We start from the raw sequence: 19,416 nt of genomic DNA, 5'->3' as shown, positions 1-19,416 counted from the left end.
AATTATTAGAAAATGGACAAAGTACAAGATGACGGTCAATCACCCTCAGTCTGGGGCTCCATGCAAGATCTCACCTCGTGGGGCATCAATGATCATGACGAAGGTGAGGGATCAGCCCAGAACTACACGGCAGGACCTGGTCAATGACCTGAAGAGAGCTGGGACCATGGTCTCAAAGAAAACCATTAGTAACACACTACGCCGTCATGGATTCAAATCCTGCACCGCACGCAAGGTCCCCCTGCTCAAGCCAGCGCATGTCCAGGCCCGTCTGAAGTTTGCCAATGACCATCTGGATGATCCAGATGAGGAATGGGAGAAGGTCATGTGGTCTGATGAGACAAAAATAGAGCTTTTTGGTCTAAACTCCACTCGCCGTGTTTGGAGGAAGAAGAAGGATGAGTACAACCCCAAGAACACCATACCAACCGTGAAGCATGGAGGTGGAAACATCATTCTTTGGGGATGCTTTTCTGCAAAGGGGACAGGACGACTGCACCGCATTGAGGGGAGGATGGATGGGGCCATGTATCGCGAGATCTTGGCCAACAACCTCCTTCCCTCAGTAAGAGCATTGAAGATGGGTCGTGGCTGGGTCTTCCAGCATGACAACGACCCGAAACACACAGCCAGGGAAACTAAGGAGTGGCTCCATAAGAAGCATCTCAAGGTCCTGGAGTGGCCTGGCCAGTCTCCAGACCTGAACCCAATAGAAAATCTTTGGAGGGAGCTGAAAGTCTGTATTGCCCAGCGACAGCCCCGAAACCTGAAGGATCTGGAGAACGTCTGTATGGAGGATTGGGCCAAAATCCCTGCTGCAGTGTGTGCAAACCTGGTCAAGAACTACAGGAAACATATGATCTCTGTAATTGCAAACAAAGGTTTCTGTACCAAATATTAAGTTCTGCTTTTCTGATGTATCAAATACTTATGTCATGCAATAAAATTATAATTAATTACTTAAAAATCATACAATGTGATTCTCAGGATTTTTGTTTTAGATTCCGTCTCTCACAGTTGAAGTGTACCTATGATAAAAATTACAGACCTCTACATGCTTTGTAAGTAGGAAAACCTGCAAAATCGGCAGTGTATCAAATACTTCTTCTCCCCACTGGTATATACTAGGCGGTGTCAGAGGAAGGCCCTAAAAATTGTCAAAGACTCCAGTCACCCAAGTCGTAGACTGTTCTCTCTGCTACCGCACGGGAAGCGGTACCAGAGTTACAAGTCTTAGTCCAAAAGACTCCTTGACAGATTCCACCCCCAAGCCATAACACTGCTGAACAATTAATCAAATGGCCAACCGGACTATTTGCATTGACACCCCCCCCTTTTGTTTTTACACTGCTGCTACTCACTGTTTATTATATATGCATATGCATTGGCTAACCTGTATCCCCGCACATTGACTCGGTACCGTACAATGTATATAGTCTCGTTATTGTTATTTTATTGTTTTATTTTTATTCTTAAGAAAATAGTTAACTGCATTGTTGGTTAAGAGCTTTTAAGTAAGGATTTCACGGTAAGGTGTACACCTGTTGCATGTGACAAATAAGATTTGATTTACTGTAGCTATAAATCACTTAGTTAGCTTACACAGGGAGCCCAATTCTGATGTTTTGCCCAATTATTGACAAGAGATCTGATCTGTTTGGTCAAAATATCAATACTTTGGCAAAGGATAAGATATGGGCTGCCAGTGTAAATGCAACCGTAGTTGCTGTGGGAATTACGAAAAAAAGAAAGTAAAAATCTTCACACAAAGTTTCGCAAGATGGCAGCACCACTTAACATTCCTACCATTTCACGAGTATAAGCGGCGTATATCCAATCATCGGTCGTTTTATTACACCGTTCACTAAAACGCATTACCATTGGATAATTTTCTTCTGCACTTACCCTATACAAACAAGATGGCTGGGGTTGTTGAACTCCAGAAATTGAAGGTGAGAACTATTTAAAAAGGAATCAAATCCAATACATAAGTAATTCCTTATAGTCTGGCATCGTGTAAAATGTATAAGTAATTTACGTATTGTACGGTTTACCACTCCACTCACTAGATAATGTAGTTGTGCGGTAGTAATACACCGTGTGATTTGCCTGCAAATGGAAGCTAGCTACCTAACACCGCTGTCTGCTAGTGTTAGCTAGCTAACTAACACGCACGTTCGTTACTGTAAAACATTAAATAACCGAGAGCGTCGTCATTTGACCAGCTAGTTGCACGAATTAATTTAGCTAATAAATACATTTTACCTAGCAAAGTAGTTGTATTCTTAGCTAGTTCTGGTAGCTACCTAGTTTGATTAATAAGGCTGTAATACACAATTGGTATATAAAGCTTTATAGACGATTTATGCTTGATCTGGCAATGCGAGCCGAAGCTCCGTACGGAAGGTGACACGATTGCGACGCCTCGGGTGGCTTGTGGAAGCCAAATCGAGCTTCGCACGGCGATGCTTCCTCTTCCGCTAGGAGGTTTAACGGCGGTTGGCATCTATATTTCAGTTTAGTAGGTGGCGGTAATCTGGCGGTAATGTTGGATTACCGCCACCTACTAAACTGAAATATAGATCCCTTTAATGTTGCTCGAAAAAAAATCATAAATACCATATCATCTAATACTACACACACACACACAGAACAAAAATATACTCCACTATTTAAACATATTTAGTCCTACTTCAGGCCAACAGTCTGAAATGATGGAACACGACCACTTAACAGTCTCCCGAGTGGCGCAGCGGTCAAAGGCACTGCATCCAGGCTGTATCACATCCGGCTGTGATTGGGAGTCCCATCGTGCCGCGCACAATTGGCCCAGCGTCGTCCGGGTCAGGATTTGGCAGGGGTAGGCCGTCATTGTAAATAAGAATTTGTTCTAAACTGACTTGCCTGGTTAAATAATCAAAATCAAATTGATTTATATAGCCCTTCTTACATCAGCTGATATCTCAAAGTGCTGTACAGAAACCCCGCCTAAAACCCCAACAGCAAGCAATGCAGGTGTAGAAGCACGGTGGCTAGGAAAAACTCCCTAGAAAGGCCAAAACCTAGGAAGAAACCTAGAGAGGAACCAGGCTATGAGGGGTAGCCAGTCCTCCTCTGGCTGTGCCGGGTGGAGATTATAACAGAACATGGCCAAGATGTTCAAATGTTCATAAATTACCAGCATGGTCAAATAATAATAATCACAGTAGTTGTTGAGGGTGCAGCAAGTCAGCACCTCAGGAGTAAATGTCAGTTGGCTTTTCATAGCCGACCATTAAGAGTATCTCTACCGCTCCTGCAGTCTCTAGAGAGTTGAAAACAGCAGGTCTGGGACAGGTAGCACGTCCGGTGAACAGGTCAGGGTTCCATAGCCGCAGGCAGAACAGTTGAAACTGGAGCAGCAGCACGGCCAGGTACACGGGGGACAGCAAGGAGTCGTCATGCCAGGTAGTCCTGAGGCATGGTCCTAGGGCTCAGGTCCTCCGAGAGAGAATTAGAGAGAGCATACTTAAATTCACACAGGACACCGGATAAGACAGGAGAAGTAATCCAGATATAACAAACTGACCCTAGCCCCCCCGACACATAAACTACTGCAGCATAAATACTGGAGGCTGAGACAGGAGGGTTCAGGAGACACTGTGGCCCCATCCGATGATACCCTCGGACAGGGCCAAACAGGAAGGATATAACCCCACCCACTTTGCCAAAGCACAGCCCCCACACCACTAGAGGGATATCTTCAACCACCAACCACCCCTAGGGGGGGGGGGGGGCGCCAACCCAGACAGGAAGATCACGTCAGTGACTCAACCCACTCAAGTGACGCACCCCTCCTAGGGACTGCATGAAAGAGCACCAGTGAGCCAGTGACTCAGCCCCTGTAATAGGGTTAGAGGCAGAGAATCCCAGTGGAGAGAGGGGAACCGGCCAGGCAGAGACAGCAAGGGCGTATGAAGTATGAATGCTCTGGCCAGTGGTGTAAAGTACTTAAGTATAAATACTTTAAAGTACTACTTAATTCATTTTTTGGAGTACTTTACTATGTATATTTTGGACAACTTTTACTTCACTACATTCTTAAAGAATATAATGTACTTTTTACTCCATACATTTTCCCTGACACCCATAAGTACTCTTTACATTTTTAATACTTTGCAGGACATGAAAATTGTCCAATTCACGCAATTATCAAGAGGTCATCCCTACTGCCTCTGATCTGGTGGACTCAATAAACACATGCTTCGTTTGTAAATTGTGTATGAGTGTTGGAGTGTGCTCCTGGCTATCTGTAAACAAAAAAATATGAAATTTGTGCTGTCTGGTTTGCTTAATATAAGTAATTTGAAACGATTTATACTTTTACTTTTAATACTTAAGTGTATATTAGCAATAACATGTACTTTTGATACTTAAGTATATTTAAAAGTATCTTTACTTTTACTCAAGTATGACAATTGAGTATTTTTTCCCACAACTGACCGTATCGCCATAAATGGTGTAGGGCCAATGCAGAAAACGGATGAACCATACAGAGCCTTTAACGCCTCATGTCCACCAGATGCATCGAAGTCTTTGCAGCGGAAAATATTAATTGTCAATGGTACAGTCCACAATGATACGTTGGGAATGCCGCACTAGGCTGCAGTGCGTTCTGTGTACCGCATGCGTTCAATATGTTCAACTAGTGGTTGCTTTACTGTGCGGTGGTACAAACGAAGGTACACACAGACTTTTAGCTAGTTGAAAAGTGAAGAACGTGTGTCAAGTACGGAAAATGCGGGCTTGACATCCAGCAAAACAAAACTCATATGCACCTGGTGGACATCGGGTGTTAGCTTTTGAAAACTGCCTTCTCCCTTGCCTGGAAACCCAATTGCATTGAGTTCTACGTCAGGCAGATGGTCTGTTGCCAATGGCTGTATTGTTGTGCCAAAACTCTTTACTAATGTGGTAGCCATGTTTTTATGACTGATTTAGTGAATTTTTTTGTAGTTGACCTTTTTATATAAATGCAATCAATGTTAATTGACAGCTGTATTATATGCATACGCTCTTCACTAAAAGTCTTCTACATTTGTTGACCCTACCTTCTTCAGTTGGCTGAGCTCAAGCAGGAGTGTGCTGTGAGGGGATTGGCCGTGAAAGGAAACAAAGGTGACCTTATTGGCCGGTTGCAGGCGTACCTTGAGGAGCATGGTATGATGGACTTGTCTTTCTTCCACTAACACTTACTCTTTTCTCACCAGCACTGATTGTAAAATGTAGCCTAAATTAGTAAAAAAAAAAAAAAGGTTGTATGAAGGCATAATGTTCCCCTGCCCTGTGAATGAAGTGATGGGTAGTTCACTTCAGTTCCAAATATTAGCATAATGTATTGTCATGTTTAGGTGTCGGTATGTCTGTGGTTTCTTATTTTTGCTCAGTAACAAACACTTTCCCTAAGATCGCCATTTTCTCTTGATTTGTTTCTGAACTCACCTTAACAAAACCACTGCAATATATACCTTACTCTTTCTTGGATGTTGTCATGAAATGTCTTGATTTCTCCAATAACTGAACCTTGGTTTGGTAGATGTACGTAGCATTATTCTCTCCGACAGATGGCGTATGCATTCTCTTCTGTACTATGCTCGGTTAAATATTCTTGTTTTTCAGCCAACTTGTCTTGAAAATGTGAGGAACATTTTGTGTTTTACCTTTTATGTTCCAGAAGATGAGGTGAACGAAGAGGAGGTTTTGGGAGAGTTGGAGGTAAGCATGTGAAAACATGTTTAATAAAAATATGATTGTTTAAAGACTTATTTTTTCAGAATATTTAAAATTGTGCTGATTACCTGCTTGGTGTATATTTACAGGACAATCCTAAAGAGGAGGAAATCAGTGAAACACCTGCAGAAGTGGCAGTTGAAGAGGCAGCTGTACCTGAAAAGTCAGTACTCTATTTGTTACTCAAACCTACCTATAGGATGTTTCATGTCCTAATGACTGATGGTTATTATGTGATTGAAGTGGGCCTAGCCTAATCATTGTTATCGTGATTCTCATGGCAAATTCAGCAGTTTTTCAACATGTTAAGATAAAGCGTGATGTTGGCATCTTGCTTTTTTAGTCTTTGAATGTCAGTCATGATCAATTTATGTTGTCATACGGTATGTACAAGATGTCTTTGGGGGATTATTTCACTGGACGTGCAGTGAATTATTTTTAACCAATAGAGGGCAGGCTAGGTTTACACAGTTTTCCACTGGATAGTTTATTCAACTTCACATTTTGTCTTGCTTTAGGGATGCTGAGAAGCAAGTTGTAAAAATCACTGCCCCATCAGTTGCGGATGAGGTATGTAGTACAATATTCTAATTGTGTGCATGATGTACACAATAACTGCATTAAATAGCTAGATTTAAAATCTTGTTTTCATCATCAGCTCTGGGTCGTTCCATTTAATTTCAATCAGTTTTGACTCAGCCCATTTGATTTGACTGAAACTTTCTATATATATTTGCCCATGGTCGAAGTGGTCAGAAAGTGACTTTTTGGAACTGAAAGACAAAACATTTAGGCGATGGAGGTGCTAAAAATTCACCCATTTTGCATACCCCATCCTACCATGAGACATCCATGTCTTTATCAGTGGAAAAGATAAACAGTTGAGTTTGATATAATTTAAAAGCTTACAAACAGGGTTTTCAAACAATTTAATAATTTATAGATAAATAAACATTGTCATTTTTTTTCCCCTTTAACATCAATTATCTAAAAACACCTAAAGTCAGATGTTTTTCATTTTCGCATATTTTGTAGATTAGACCCTATTTGACGTAATCTCAGGGGTTTGTGTTGTGCCTGCCTTCGGTTGAGACACAGCATACTCTTGAATACAGGGTGGGTGTAATTTAAATAATAGAAATATAATTCATAGAATGGACATATCCCTTTAGACTAAGGGCTGTTGCAGTTATGACATTTTTTTCAGCCGGTTATTGTCATTCAAAAGACTGCTGGTCTCATGGTAATTGACAGTTAATGAACATAAACACATTTAGCAGCTCCATGCATACAAGCCGCTGATACGCGCCTTTGGAACATCTAGATTTAAAAAAAATGTAAAAGTCTAACAAATCAATTTAATATACACCATCACAAATTTTATTTTTATTTTAGACCGGTCTAAAGAAACGTTATGATACAAAGAAAATGTATTTCAAAAGTAAATAATGAGTTGGCCTACTGTGTGTTATCTGGCTATGTGCCATTCCATAGGCTGTCGGCTTGTTCGTTTAGCAGACAGGATATGCTTATAAGTCCCGTGCCATTATTTCATATTATATGATTTTATAGTAGGAATAATATAATTTAACTTAGCAGAATAAAATAGAAAATATATTTTTCCCATTCCAGAGTGCACACATGTTGAGCGTAAAAGTGATCATTTGAAACAGGTCCTATATGCTAGATTTAGAGTATTTGGCCACTTTAGTTGTGAATGATACAAACCTTAGAATGTCTTAGAAATAAGAACATACAGTATATGGGCTGCATGGCGCGACTATAGGCTATTGATGATTTGTGAAAGTCCCCCAAAAAGTTTGCGCTCTGTTCTTTGCCTCAAGTTGCATACTCTGTTCTCTCATAAAGTGATCATATACTGAACAAAAATAAGAACGCAACATGCAAAAATGTGTGATTTTGTTGAGTTTCCGTTCATATAAGGAAATCAGTCAATTGAAATAAATATATTAGGCCATAATCTATGGATTTCACATGACTGAGCAGGGGGCGCAGCCATGAGTGGGCCTGGGAGGGCATAGGCCCACCCACTTGGGAGCCAGGCCCAACCAATCAGAATGAGTTTTTCCCCACAAAAGGGATTTATTACAGACAGAATTACTCTTCAGTTTCATCAGCTGTCCGGGTGGCTGGTCAATCCCGCAGGTGAAGAAGCTGAATATGGAGGAGTTGGGCTGGTGTGGTCTGTGGTTGTGAGGCCGGTTGGATGTACTGCCAAATTCTCCAAAACGACTTATGGTAAAAAAATTAACATTCAATTATCTGGCAACAGCTCTGGTACACATCCCTGCAGTCATCATGCCAATTGCACGCTCCCTTAGAACTTGATACAACTGTGGCATTGTGTTGTGTGACAAAACTGCACATTTTAGAGTGGCCTTTTATTGTCCCCAGCACAAGGTGCACCTGTGTAATGATCATGTTGTTTAATCAGCTTCTTGATATGCCACACCTGTCTTGGCAAAGGAGAAATGCTCACTAACTGAAATGTAAACAAATATGTGCACAAAATTTGAGCGAAATAAGCTTTTAATGCGTATGGAACATTTCTGGGATCTTTTATTTCAACTCATGAAACATGGGACCAACACTTTTACATGTTGTGTTTTATATTTTTGTTCAGTATATTTTCACCCATCAGACTAGACTCAATTTAATCTTGTCTTTACTAAAATGTCAAATTAATTTAGATTTAAAATGGCCAATTATCAAAGGGGCAGGGTAAAAAATACATGTCATCAGTATGCACTCGAATAGCGAATGGAGACTGCTTAGTTTTTTTCAGTCTGGGTAGCGTTCTCCGGTTATTTCACTCCATGTATCATCCACTGTTTGAGGATGCAGCCTCTTGCTAGGCAACGTTATATTCCTCCCAAACGCTGAATGCCATGGGTTCTCCAAACCTATTCCTGCAGCTACCCAGTGCTTAATTGGGAAATTGAGTGAAATCTATTCAGGAACATCGATAGTAACATGTTTTCCCAACAAAACATATTTCACCAAACTGTTGACAGCCCCTCTGTGTGCTCGAGAAGGAAATGAAGGCGAGATAGGAGATGGAAATGCACTGTGGTGAGATATTCTGTACCTAAAGGTAATGTGTCAGCCTATTCATTATATATTCAAAAACAAATGTACTATAATTGTAGGCTAACCCTGTAAGCCGACCTGTAAAATCAATACACTAACAACATCGCCTAGTCCTAGGCCTACATGTTCTCTCCCAGACTCATGGATAGAACGTTTGGAGGATAGCATAAGGTAGCTAACCAGTCTATCAAATATGCATAATTATACAGTCCACACTCAAAGAAGATTACTAGAATTTGTTTTATTTTGGAGTATACGCTAGACCAATTATGTAAAGACATCTTAAATCCGTTTGGAAAAAATTATAATTTCTGCCATGCGTAATATGCTGTAGGCTATGTATTGTATAACTTATTTCAGGCTTGAGCTCATGTATAGGCCTATGGGTATACATAAGCTCTAATATGCCTTTTGGGTGTTTTTAATTAATCATCACCTTAGAATGCACTGCCCATTTCGTTGTGTTATGCTTTGAAACAACATCCACAACGACCATGTTTTCCACTCAGTTTCAACCTAGTGATCAATTTGAAGAAAAAGTACAATCACACTGAGGTGAGTTTTAAAAGCAAGGAACTGTTTTGATGATGTGTTTGTGATTTATGATTTCATTTACACTGTCAGAGTGGTTAGAGGGACAATAGAGCCCTTAGTACCAGGCCATTAGTGACCTGATGGTCATTAGTGAGTTGGGTACTACAAATGTATGTCATGTGGAATTTTACTGCGGTCATAACTCATGACCGCAGGTGTGGTGGTAATATGGTCACCGCAACAGCCCTACTGCAATTTAGTTCAACATTTTAATTGAGTACACATTTTACTTCTAATTACTACCACAATGATGGCCACCGGTCCACCCACAGTCGAATGTCAACTTAAATGGTAATGTATAGTCTGTTATCTGTACAGCGTATTCAGAAAGTATTCAGACCTCATCACTATTTTGTTATGTTACAGCCTTATTTTAAATGGATTAAATTGATGAGGGAAAAAACAATCTACACTCACACAACCCCATAATGACAAAGCAAAAACAGTTTTTTAGAAATGAAATATAACATTTACATAAGTGTTCAGACCTTTTACTCAGTACTTTGTTGATGCATCTTCGGCAGGGATTACAGCCGCGAGTGTTCTTTGGTATGACGCTACAAGCTTGGCACACCTGTATTTGGGGAGTTTCTGCCATTCTCTGCAGATCCTCTCAAGCTCTGTCAGGTTGGATGGGGAGCCTTGCTGCACAGCTTCTTTTCAGGTCTCTCCATAGATGTTCGATCGGGTTCAAGTCCGGCCTCTGGCTGGGCCACTCAAGGACATTGAGACTTGTACCGAAGCCACTCCTGTGTTGTCTTGGCTGTGTGCTTAGGGTTGTTGTCCTGTTGGAAGGTGAACCTTTGCGCCTGTCTGAGGTCCTTAGCATTCTGGAGCAGGTTTTCATCAACCTGCATCGAAACAACGGGGGCAACGGAAAAAATACACTTAAATAGCGAATGGAGGACGCTTTTCCCCATGGTTTATTTTCATGCCAGCCAGGTAGGCTGTACTCCTGTTGTAAAAAGTAGCAATGTGCTTAATATTAGGAAAGTTGAGAAATAAATATAGTAGGCGTAGCCTATAGAAAGCTGATGGGATCCTCCAATTTTTATTAGCGGCCATCACTCTGTTTCTTCACGCAATTGCCTAGCCTATTGAAATGTTGCGCAACATGAGCTCATGGGCTCTCATGAAGTGTTTGATTCGATTTTCGAATACATTTGCATTGATGCCAGAGTGATTAGAGGGACAATGGAGTGCTGAGTACCAGGCAGTAAGCAAGTTTGGTAGGTTACTAATAACCAGCAGCATCAGAGCTTGGAAAAGTCTAATTACCGTGACTAAAAGGTCATGTGGAATTTGACTGCCTTCATGACTCGTGACCGCAGGTGTGGCGGTAATACGATCACTGCAACAGCACTATTCCTTTTCTGTGGCTGTCCTCATGACAGCCAGTTTCATCATAGGGTTTAATGGTTTTTACGACTGCACTTGAAACTTTCAAAGTTCTTGAAATGTTCCGCATTGACTGAACTTCATGTCTTAAAGTAATGATGGACTGTCGTTTCTCTTTGCTTATTTGAGCTGTTCTTGCCATAATGTGGACTTGGTCTTTTACCAAATAGGGCCATCTTCTGTATACCACCCCTACTTTGTCATAACACAACTGATTGGCTCAAACGCATTAAGAAGGAAATAAATTCCACAATTAACTTTTAACAAGGCACACCTGTTAATTTAAATGAATTCCAGGTGACTACCTCATGAAGCTGGTTGAGAGAATGCCAAGAGTGTGCAAAGCTGTCATCAAGGCAAAGAATGGCTACTTTGAAGAATATCAAATATCAAATATATTTTGATTTGTTTAACACTTTTTTTGGTTACTATATGATTCCATATGTGTTATTTCGTCGTTTTGATGTCTTCACTATTATTCTACAATGTAGAAAATAGTAAAAATAAAGAAAAACCTTGAATGACTAGGTGTGTCCAAACTTTTGACTGACTGGTACTGTATATACATATATTTATATTTCCGCCCGTCTTAGTGAACTAATCCATTGCGGAGGCCTAGACGAAATGCCAATTTATGCTTGATTGAAAAATGTGGTCGGTGGGTCCATATGGAGGGCGTGACGCAATTGTGGAGCTTTCAGAGGCATGATGTTGCCAAAGGGCCTCCCAAATGTTGTAACAATGCAGAGGGCTCTGTATAGCGCCGCATTGACATGATTTGTTGATGGTAGGTAGGGGCGGTACATCATGTAGGAAACACAAACTCACAACAGCTCTGCAATGCTCTGCGAAGCGCAGGAAGTAGGAATGGCCTGACTTCTGCTGAGGCCGTATCACCGTAAATGCTGCATGGCCAATGCAGATGTCGGATTGATCATGCGCCCAGATGCACAATGCACTTCTCTCTTCAGAATACGCTCTCTCCTGCCAATTTGTGCACATTCATTGTTTCTTAACTTCATTTTGTGAATTGTTTGTGTGTTAATTGTTAGTGTATATCAATTCCTTATTACATATATTACCAGTAATACATTTACCGTTAATTCCTACCATTTCTAATCTACAATGTTTGTTACTTTGGTTACTCCTGTCACATTGTTTGCAGAGTGCACAACCTATGCTACACATGTGAGAAACAAGTTTTGTCAATTTAGTCATTGTTTTTTGTTTTGAGCGCTCCTGTAAATGTTGAGTAAGGATGCGCACGCATGGAAGTATGCCTATAGGCCACCTGGCCTGCGCTCAAATGTAGGCATATAAATGTGCCCATTTGGGGGGTCTGATTAGTATTTCTGATTGGCTTAACGCACCACTACTAATGACCTGTGGAGCTTCTCAAAGTAAAGTTTTCTTCACCATATACAGCAAGCAAACAGTCTGGTTTTACATCCATTGAGAATTACAATAGTTCCTCAATATATTTAAAAAATCTTCCTATCTCTCTCCCTTTTGATAATCACTCAGCGTGAAAGGGAAAAATACTCAGCTTCGGTGAGCTGCTGCCCAAGTCGAGCACTGCTTCTTATCCCTTGCGCAATTAGCCTACAGCTGTGTCTGTGCACGGGAAACTCGTAGGGCCCAGAATATTTTATACAATGTTACAAGTTCGCTAGTAGTATGAATATTTAACTTGTATCTATTTGTGTCCACAGAGGCTGCAGAAGAGGGCAGAGCGTTTCAACCTGCCTGCTACTGCTGATAGTAAGAAAGAGGCCCGCGCTGCCAGGTGAGCCCCTGGACCGAATTACACATTATAATGGATCATATGTTGGACCTTGCTTTGTGCACGAGAGCATTGTCATGCTAAAATAGGGAAGGGCCTTCCCCAAACTGTTGCCACAAAGTTGGAAGCACAGAATCGTCTAGAATAAAGGGGCCTAGCCCGAACCATGAAAAACAGCCCCAGACCATTATTCCTTCTCCACCAAACTTTACAGTTGGTGCTAGGCATTCGGGCTGGTAGCGTTCTCCTGCCATCCACCAAACTCAGATTGGTCTGTCGGACTGCCAGATGGTGAAGCGTGATTCATCACTCCAGAGTATGCGTTTCAACTGCTCCAGAGTCCAATGCCGGCAAGCTTTGTTTCCAGAGGCAGTTTGGAACTCGGTAGTGAGTGTTGCAACCAAGGACAGACGATTTTTGCGCGCTGCACGATTCAGCACTCGGAGGTCCCTATCTGTGAGCTTGTATGGCCTACCACTTCGCGGCTGCACTGTTGTTGCTCCTAGACGTTTCTATTTCATAATAACAGCACCTACAGTTGACCAGGGCAGAAATCTGGTGAACTGACTTGTTGGAAAGGTAGCAATAGAAGAATCTTAACATTTATTCTAAAATCCACAGTCAGCCAGTGCAGAGACCTTAAAATCGGTGTAATGTGTGTTCTCCGTCTGTTCTTGGTCAGTGCCCGTTCTGCAGCATTCTTTATGTTTCTGACATTTGGGTGAGGTTGAGTCACAAGTGGCGGTGTGTCACGACCGAGAATCCCATGATTCTGCCCACATCTTAGGCAGCACACCTCATGTGTAGTGTGCCTTCCTGAGCTCGACGTACATCTCTGGAGTAGCCTGCCCTTCCATGCCCAGGAGGACCTAGGCCTGGAGGAGGACCAGGATGTTCAGCATGGCTGCTGACTGGGCGGCTACCTCGTAAGACTTCTCTGCCAGGTAAGCGGTAATACGGCATGCTCTGGATGACAGCTGCGGCTTCTCTGCCCCGGAGGCTGTTGAGAGGTGTGAGGCTAAGGCTTCTTCGTGTGGGGGCATGGCCAGATTCCCCAGCTCGGGCTCTGTGTCGATCCTGGACCATGAGTTGAAGCTCTGGATGTGAGAGTGTGTCTGTGGCTTCTCCCAGGACTGCCTCAACTCATTCCTGACATCCGTGAACAGGGGGCGGGGTCTGTGGGGGCTGGCTGGCTAGCCGGTGACTGACGGTGGGAAGTAAGCCCCTGCCAGCATGGTTTCAGGGGCTGGTTGTGGATTTGGCCAAGACAAGCATAGCTTAGTCACAGCCCTGCCCAGGACCTCCACCAGCTCCTTGTTGTAAGGATCCTTGTCAGAGATCGGACGGGCAGCTGGCATCTCCTCCTTGTCCTCCTCTATGTCACCCTTCACTCTGAGCCAGGATCTCCATAGGCATTCAACTGGCTCGCATGGAAGTCTCTCAGCTCCCGGTGCGCTGCGTCCTCGAAAGAAGCAGCAGTTTGGGGAAGGGCTGAGGTGGAGGCTCTGTCAAGTATTGGAGCGTATTGCACATTATTTCAGCCTGAGGAGAAAAATATTTTAAAAACAGATAAACCTGAATGAATCCGTCTGGTACACACACTCAAAGCTCACGAACACGGTTTGAGTGTGATTGGGAAAGCGATTTATAAAATAATTACCTCAGAATCCTTGGTCTCCTCAAGCGGACACGTTAGCTAGCTATATAGCTAGATGGACCATTAGCAAAGAGTGGGTAGCAAGCTAGCTGACTCAGGCTGCTAAACGGACAAACGCCGAAGGAATCTAAATCAAATCTAAAATATCTTCTTCGCTGCTCGGTCGAATGCGTAGGCCGTCCGAAATTGAGAAGTTTAGACTCAAAATAAGAAAAGATGAATTTACAGGTGATAAATGGTGGCTTTGATAAACAGTGGTGGCTGAATAAAGCAAGAGTGACACTCTGGCTGGGAAGTGTGTATTATACCCTCAGGGTATAATGAGTCATGGCCCTGAGGGGCCAATCACTGCCAAGATGGGACTTGGGTGGTTTCAAAGTTGAAAATTATTCAGTGGTGCTGTCAGGAGACAGCTTATAGCATAGTAATAACTCAAGTTCGAAATGAAGTAAAAACAGTCATGTACTGTTAATCTTGCATGTAGGCAACAGCAATGTTTCACACTTTTATGACCCCTTGATATCCTCAAATGTATGAAATATTGTGGTTGACAATCAAGTTTTGATCATTACTCAGTGAACCATGTCAGGTAGTTATGTAAAAAGAATATTTAATATACATATTTTATGTGGCAATAATCTACTCCAGGGTCAACTCATATTGGGCTGTCGAAAGGATAGTAAAATGGATGTTAAAAAGATGTTGGCTGTGTGTGAATATTAATTGAATTAATCTGATGTTTGTCAGATTTGGTTTACCGGCTCTATCACCGGCTTCCAAACCAGGTGAGTTGGATTTTCGTAGGTTTTTCAGCATGACCAGTCAAAATTGTATGTTGTTATTGATGTATATTTTTTCTCTTTGTCTATTAGGTGCATCAGTTGCAAATAGTAAACTAACTGTGAGTATCAATGGGGTTCATATAATTTATTTATTTTTCTATTGCGACAGTGCCTGCACATAATCAGCACATTTACTGTAGGTTGCTATGACAATGTTGGTGTTTCCCCTCTATTAATTTGGCAAAATAATATGGAACAGGAAAAAATATAGTGATGGTAGATGGAAAAGCTTTCCCAAAAACCTTCTCAATTAAAGGACCCCCGCAGAGGAAGTTGCCCCCATTATTTCGAAGCAATTTCTAGTCCTAAAGAGGGAATGCACTTTTAGGTTCCACCTCAGAAGAATGACGAAGGCTACATATACATATTCATGAATTGGGTGTGGTAATTTCCATGTGGAGTTGATAAACATCAACAACAAGGCCACTGACAGCTGTCAGAGTATCTAGCTAACATGCTAACCTTATCTAGCTAGCTATCCTGCTAATCTTATTTAGCTAGCTAATGTTATCTGTTGTTGTTGCTGGGTTTTACTACACCATATTCAAAAGATTAACCAGATGGCTCTATTGCTGGTTCTGTAGATGGATTTATCATAATAAATTATTTAGGGAAAACTTTGCCACAGATGGAAACCACTGGACAATCTTTGACTTCTCCATCTATTGTTTTTTCCAAAGTTTGGCATCTTCCATTTTTTATTTCTCCAAATAGGATAGCAGCCTACACCAGAAATAACTAATTTTGATAATCATCTAGATGATACATAGCCTACATACAGTCTACTACTCAATGGGGAGGGCATGAATGGCAACACCGGGACATAGTGCCCTTCGCTCCCGCTTGACAAATACTACTGTCCGGTAATGGCATGGGAAGTAGCTACCTAGTAGCCATTAGCCAATATCAGTGTGACAGTCACATTAAGCACACGTATACAACAAATTAAGTAACAGTAAACCCATCATAAATAGTTAAAAAAAAAAAAAAATCCCCTTTTTCTCCCCAATTTCGTGGTATCCAACTGTGTTAGAAATTACTATCTTGTCTCATCGCTATAACTCCCGTACGGGCTCGGGAGAGACGAAGGTCGAAAGCCATGCGTCCTCCGAAGCACAACCCAACCAAGCCGCACTGCTTCTTAACACAGCACGCATCCAACCCGGAAGCCAGCCGCACCAATGTGTCGGAGGAAACACTGTGCACCTGGCAACCTTGGCTAGCGCGCACTGCGCCCGACCCGCGACAGGAGTCGCTGGTGCACGATGAGACAAGGATATCCCTACCGGCCAAACCCTCCCTAACCTGGACGACGCTAGGCCAATTCTGCGTCGCCCCACGGACCTCCCGGTTGTGGCCGGCTGCGACAGAGCCTGGGCGCGAACCCATCATAAATACTTTTAATCAAAAACAAACAATCGTCAGTTTTATAACTGAAAATTGACAATTATTTGTGTAAAAGTAATAGTGAAATATGACTGACTCATCCATAATTGTCAATTTTCAGTTATAAAACTGACGATTGTTTACTTTTGATGAAAAGTAATTATGATGGGTGTACTGTTACTTCATTTGTTGTATGCGTGTGCTTACTGTGACTGTCACCCTGAAGAAGAAAAAAATATATATTTGTATATAAGTGTGAAGTGCAAAAACATAAGTTTGCTCACCCTATTTTAATTTGATCTGTGGACACGGGGCTGTTTGACTCATCTCAGTTGCGAAGAGTAGTAACTCAACAATGTCATGCTGGTGGGTAGTAACATTCAAATAAAACGAAACGTAGGCTGAAAATAATTTCTATGTCAAATCATAGGAAAATACAAAACAAAGTGGGCAGTTCAGATTTGTCACTTCAAGCCCAAAAATATAATACTTTGACTAAATCGTTGTGCAACAAATCAAATAAATGTTTATTGGTCACATACACATGGTTAGCAGATGTTCATGCGAGTGTAGCGAAATGCTTGTGCTTCTAGTTCCGAACTCTAACAAGTAATCTAACAAATTCACAACAACTACCTTATAGACACAAATGTAAAGGGATGAATAGAATATGAACATATAAATATATGGATGAGCGATGGCGTGCGACATAGGCAAGATGCAGTAGATGGTATAGAATACATTATATACATATGAGATGAGTAATGTAGGATATGTATGCATTATTAAAGTGGTGTTATTTAAAGTGACTAGTGAAACCTTTATTAATTCAATTTATTTAAGTGGCCAGAGATTTTAGTCTGTATGTTGGCAGCAGCCTCTCTATGTTAGTGATGGCTGTTTAACAGTCTGATGGCCTTGAGATAGAAGCTATTTTTCAGTCTCTCAGTCCCAGCTTTGATGCACCTGTACTGACCTCGACTTCTGGATGATAGTGGGGTGAACAGGCAGTGGCTCGGGTGGTTGTTGTCCTAGATTATCTTTTTGGCCTTCCTGTGACATTGGGTGCTGTAGGTGTCCTGGAGGGCAGGTAGTTTGCCATGTGCAGACCGCACTACCCTCTGGAGAGCCTTGCAGTTTAGGGCGGCGCAATTGCCGTACCAGGCGGTGATACAGCCCGACAGGATGCTCTCGATTTTGTATCTGTAAAAGTTTGTGAGTGTTTTAGATGACAAGGCAAATTTCCTCATCCTCCTGAGGTTGAAGAGGCGCCTTTGCGCCTTCTTCACCACGCTGTCTGTGTGGGAGAACCATTTCAGTTTGTCAGTGATGTGTACGCCGAGGAACATAACTTTCCACCTTCTCCACTACTGACTCAGCGATGTGGATGGGGGGTTTCCTGTAGTCCACGATCATCCACGATCATCTCCTTAGTTTTGTTGAAGTTGAGTGAGAGGTTATTTTCCTGACACCACACTCCGAGGGCCCTCACCTCCTCCCTATACGCCGTCTTGTCGTTGGTGGTAATCAGGCCTACCACTGTAGTGTCGTCTGCAAACTTGAGGATTGAGTTGGAAGTGTGCATGGCCACGCAGTCATGGGTGAACAGGGAGTACAGGAGAGGGCTGAGGACGCACCCTTGTGGGGACCCAGTGTTGAGGATCAGCGGGGTGGAGATGTTGTTTCCTACCTGGCCGTCAGAAAGTCCAGGACCCAGTTGCTCAGGGCGGGGTCAAGACCCAGGGTCTCGAGCTTAATGACGAGTTTGGAGGGTATTATGATGTTAAATGCTAAGCTGTAGTCAATGAACAGCATTCTTACATAGGTATTCCTCTTATCCAGATGGGATAGGGCAGTGTGCAGTTAGATGGCGATTGCATTGTCAGTGGATCTATTGGGGCGGTAAGCAAACTGGAGTGGGTCTAGGGTGTCCAGTAGGGTGGAGGTGATATGATCCTTGACTAGTCTTTCAAAGCACTTCATGATGACAGAAGTGAGTGCAACGGGGCGATAGTCATTTATTTCAGATACCTTAGCTTTCTTGGGAACAGGAACAATGGTGGACATCTTGAAGCATGTGGGGACAACAGACTGGGATAGGAATTGGTTGAATATGTCCGTAAACACACCCGCCAGCTGGTCTGCGCATGCTCTGAGGACGCGGCTAGGGATGCCGTCTGGGTCGGCAGCACTGCGAGGGTTAACAGATTTAAATGTTTTACTCACGTCAGCCACTGAGCAGGAGACCCCCGCAGGCTTTGGTAGCAGGCAGTGTCAGTGGCACTGTATTGTTCTCAAAGCGAGCAAAGAAGTTGTTTAATTTGTCTGGGAGCAAGACGTCGATGTCCGCAACGGGGCTGTTTTGCTTTTTTGTAATCCGTGATCGCCTTACCATGATTAAAAGTGGTGGCTCGCGCTTTCAGGTATTGCGCAAATGCTGCCATTAATCCACAGTTTCTGGTTAGGGAAGGTTTTAATAGTCACAGCGGGTAGGTACGACTTCTCAAATGCACTTGCTTATAAACTCACACTCACCGAGTCAGCGTATACATCAATGTTGTTGTCTGAGGCTATCCGGAACATATCCCAGTCCACGTGATCTAAGCAATCTTGAAGCGTGGATTCCGATTGGTCAGACCAGCGTTGTATTGACCTGTTCACGGGCGTTTCCTGTTTTAGTTTCTGTCTATAGGCTGGGAGCAACAAAATGGATTCATGGTCAGATTTGTCGAAGCCAGGGCACGGGAGGGCTTTGTGTGCATCGTGGAAGTTCGAGTAGCAATGATTCAGAATTCTGACAGCTCGTGTCGCGCATTCGATATGCTGATAGAATTTAGGGAGTATTGATCTTAGGTTAGCTTTGTTAAAATCCCCAG

The 19,416-nt window shown here is 42.5% G+C and overlaps 1 protein-coding gene across 5 annotated transcripts in view; it reads left to right on the top strand.

Moving 5' to 3' along the window:
• The first annotated feature begins 1,845 nt into the window (after nt 1-1,845).
• The window catches only part of LOC129846001 (SAP domain-containing ribonucleoprotein-like), a 60,552-nt gene continuing 42,981 nt past the window's right edge, over nt 1,846-19,416 (top strand). For 3 of the 5 annotated variants that reach the window (XM_055914019.1, XM_055913996.1, XM_055914012.1), the window contains exons 1-8: nt 1,846-1,952; nt 5,100-5,199; nt 5,714-5,754; nt 5,859-5,932; nt 6,288-6,339; nt 12,585-12,658; nt 15,060-15,097; nt 15,185-15,213. In XM_055914019.1, coding sequence (XP_055769994.1) covers nt 1,920-1,952; nt 5,100-5,199; nt 5,714-5,754; nt 5,859-5,932; nt 6,288-6,339; nt 12,585-12,658; nt 15,060-15,097; nt 15,185-15,213 — 441 coding nt within the window. In that variant the 5' untranslated portion in view covers nt 1,846-1,919. The remainder of the gene's footprint in view (nt 1,953-5,099; nt 5,200-5,713; nt 5,755-5,858; nt 5,933-6,287; nt 6,340-12,584; nt 12,659-15,059; nt 15,098-15,184; nt 15,214-19,416) is intronic. The other 2 variants (XM_055914028.1, XM_055914003.1) reach the window with 1 other exon arrangement.

The sequence above is a fragment of the Salvelinus fontinalis genome, chromosome 3 (assembly GCF_029448725.1).
Source record: "Salvelinus fontinalis isolate EN_2023a chromosome 3, ASM2944872v1, whole genome shotgun sequence".
NCBI lineage: Eukaryota > Metazoa > Chordata > Actinopteri > Salmoniformes > Salmonidae > Salvelinus > Salvelinus fontinalis.
The sequence above is the reverse complement of the archived record's forward strand: the minus strand, read 5'-3'. Positions and strand labels throughout refer to the sequence as shown.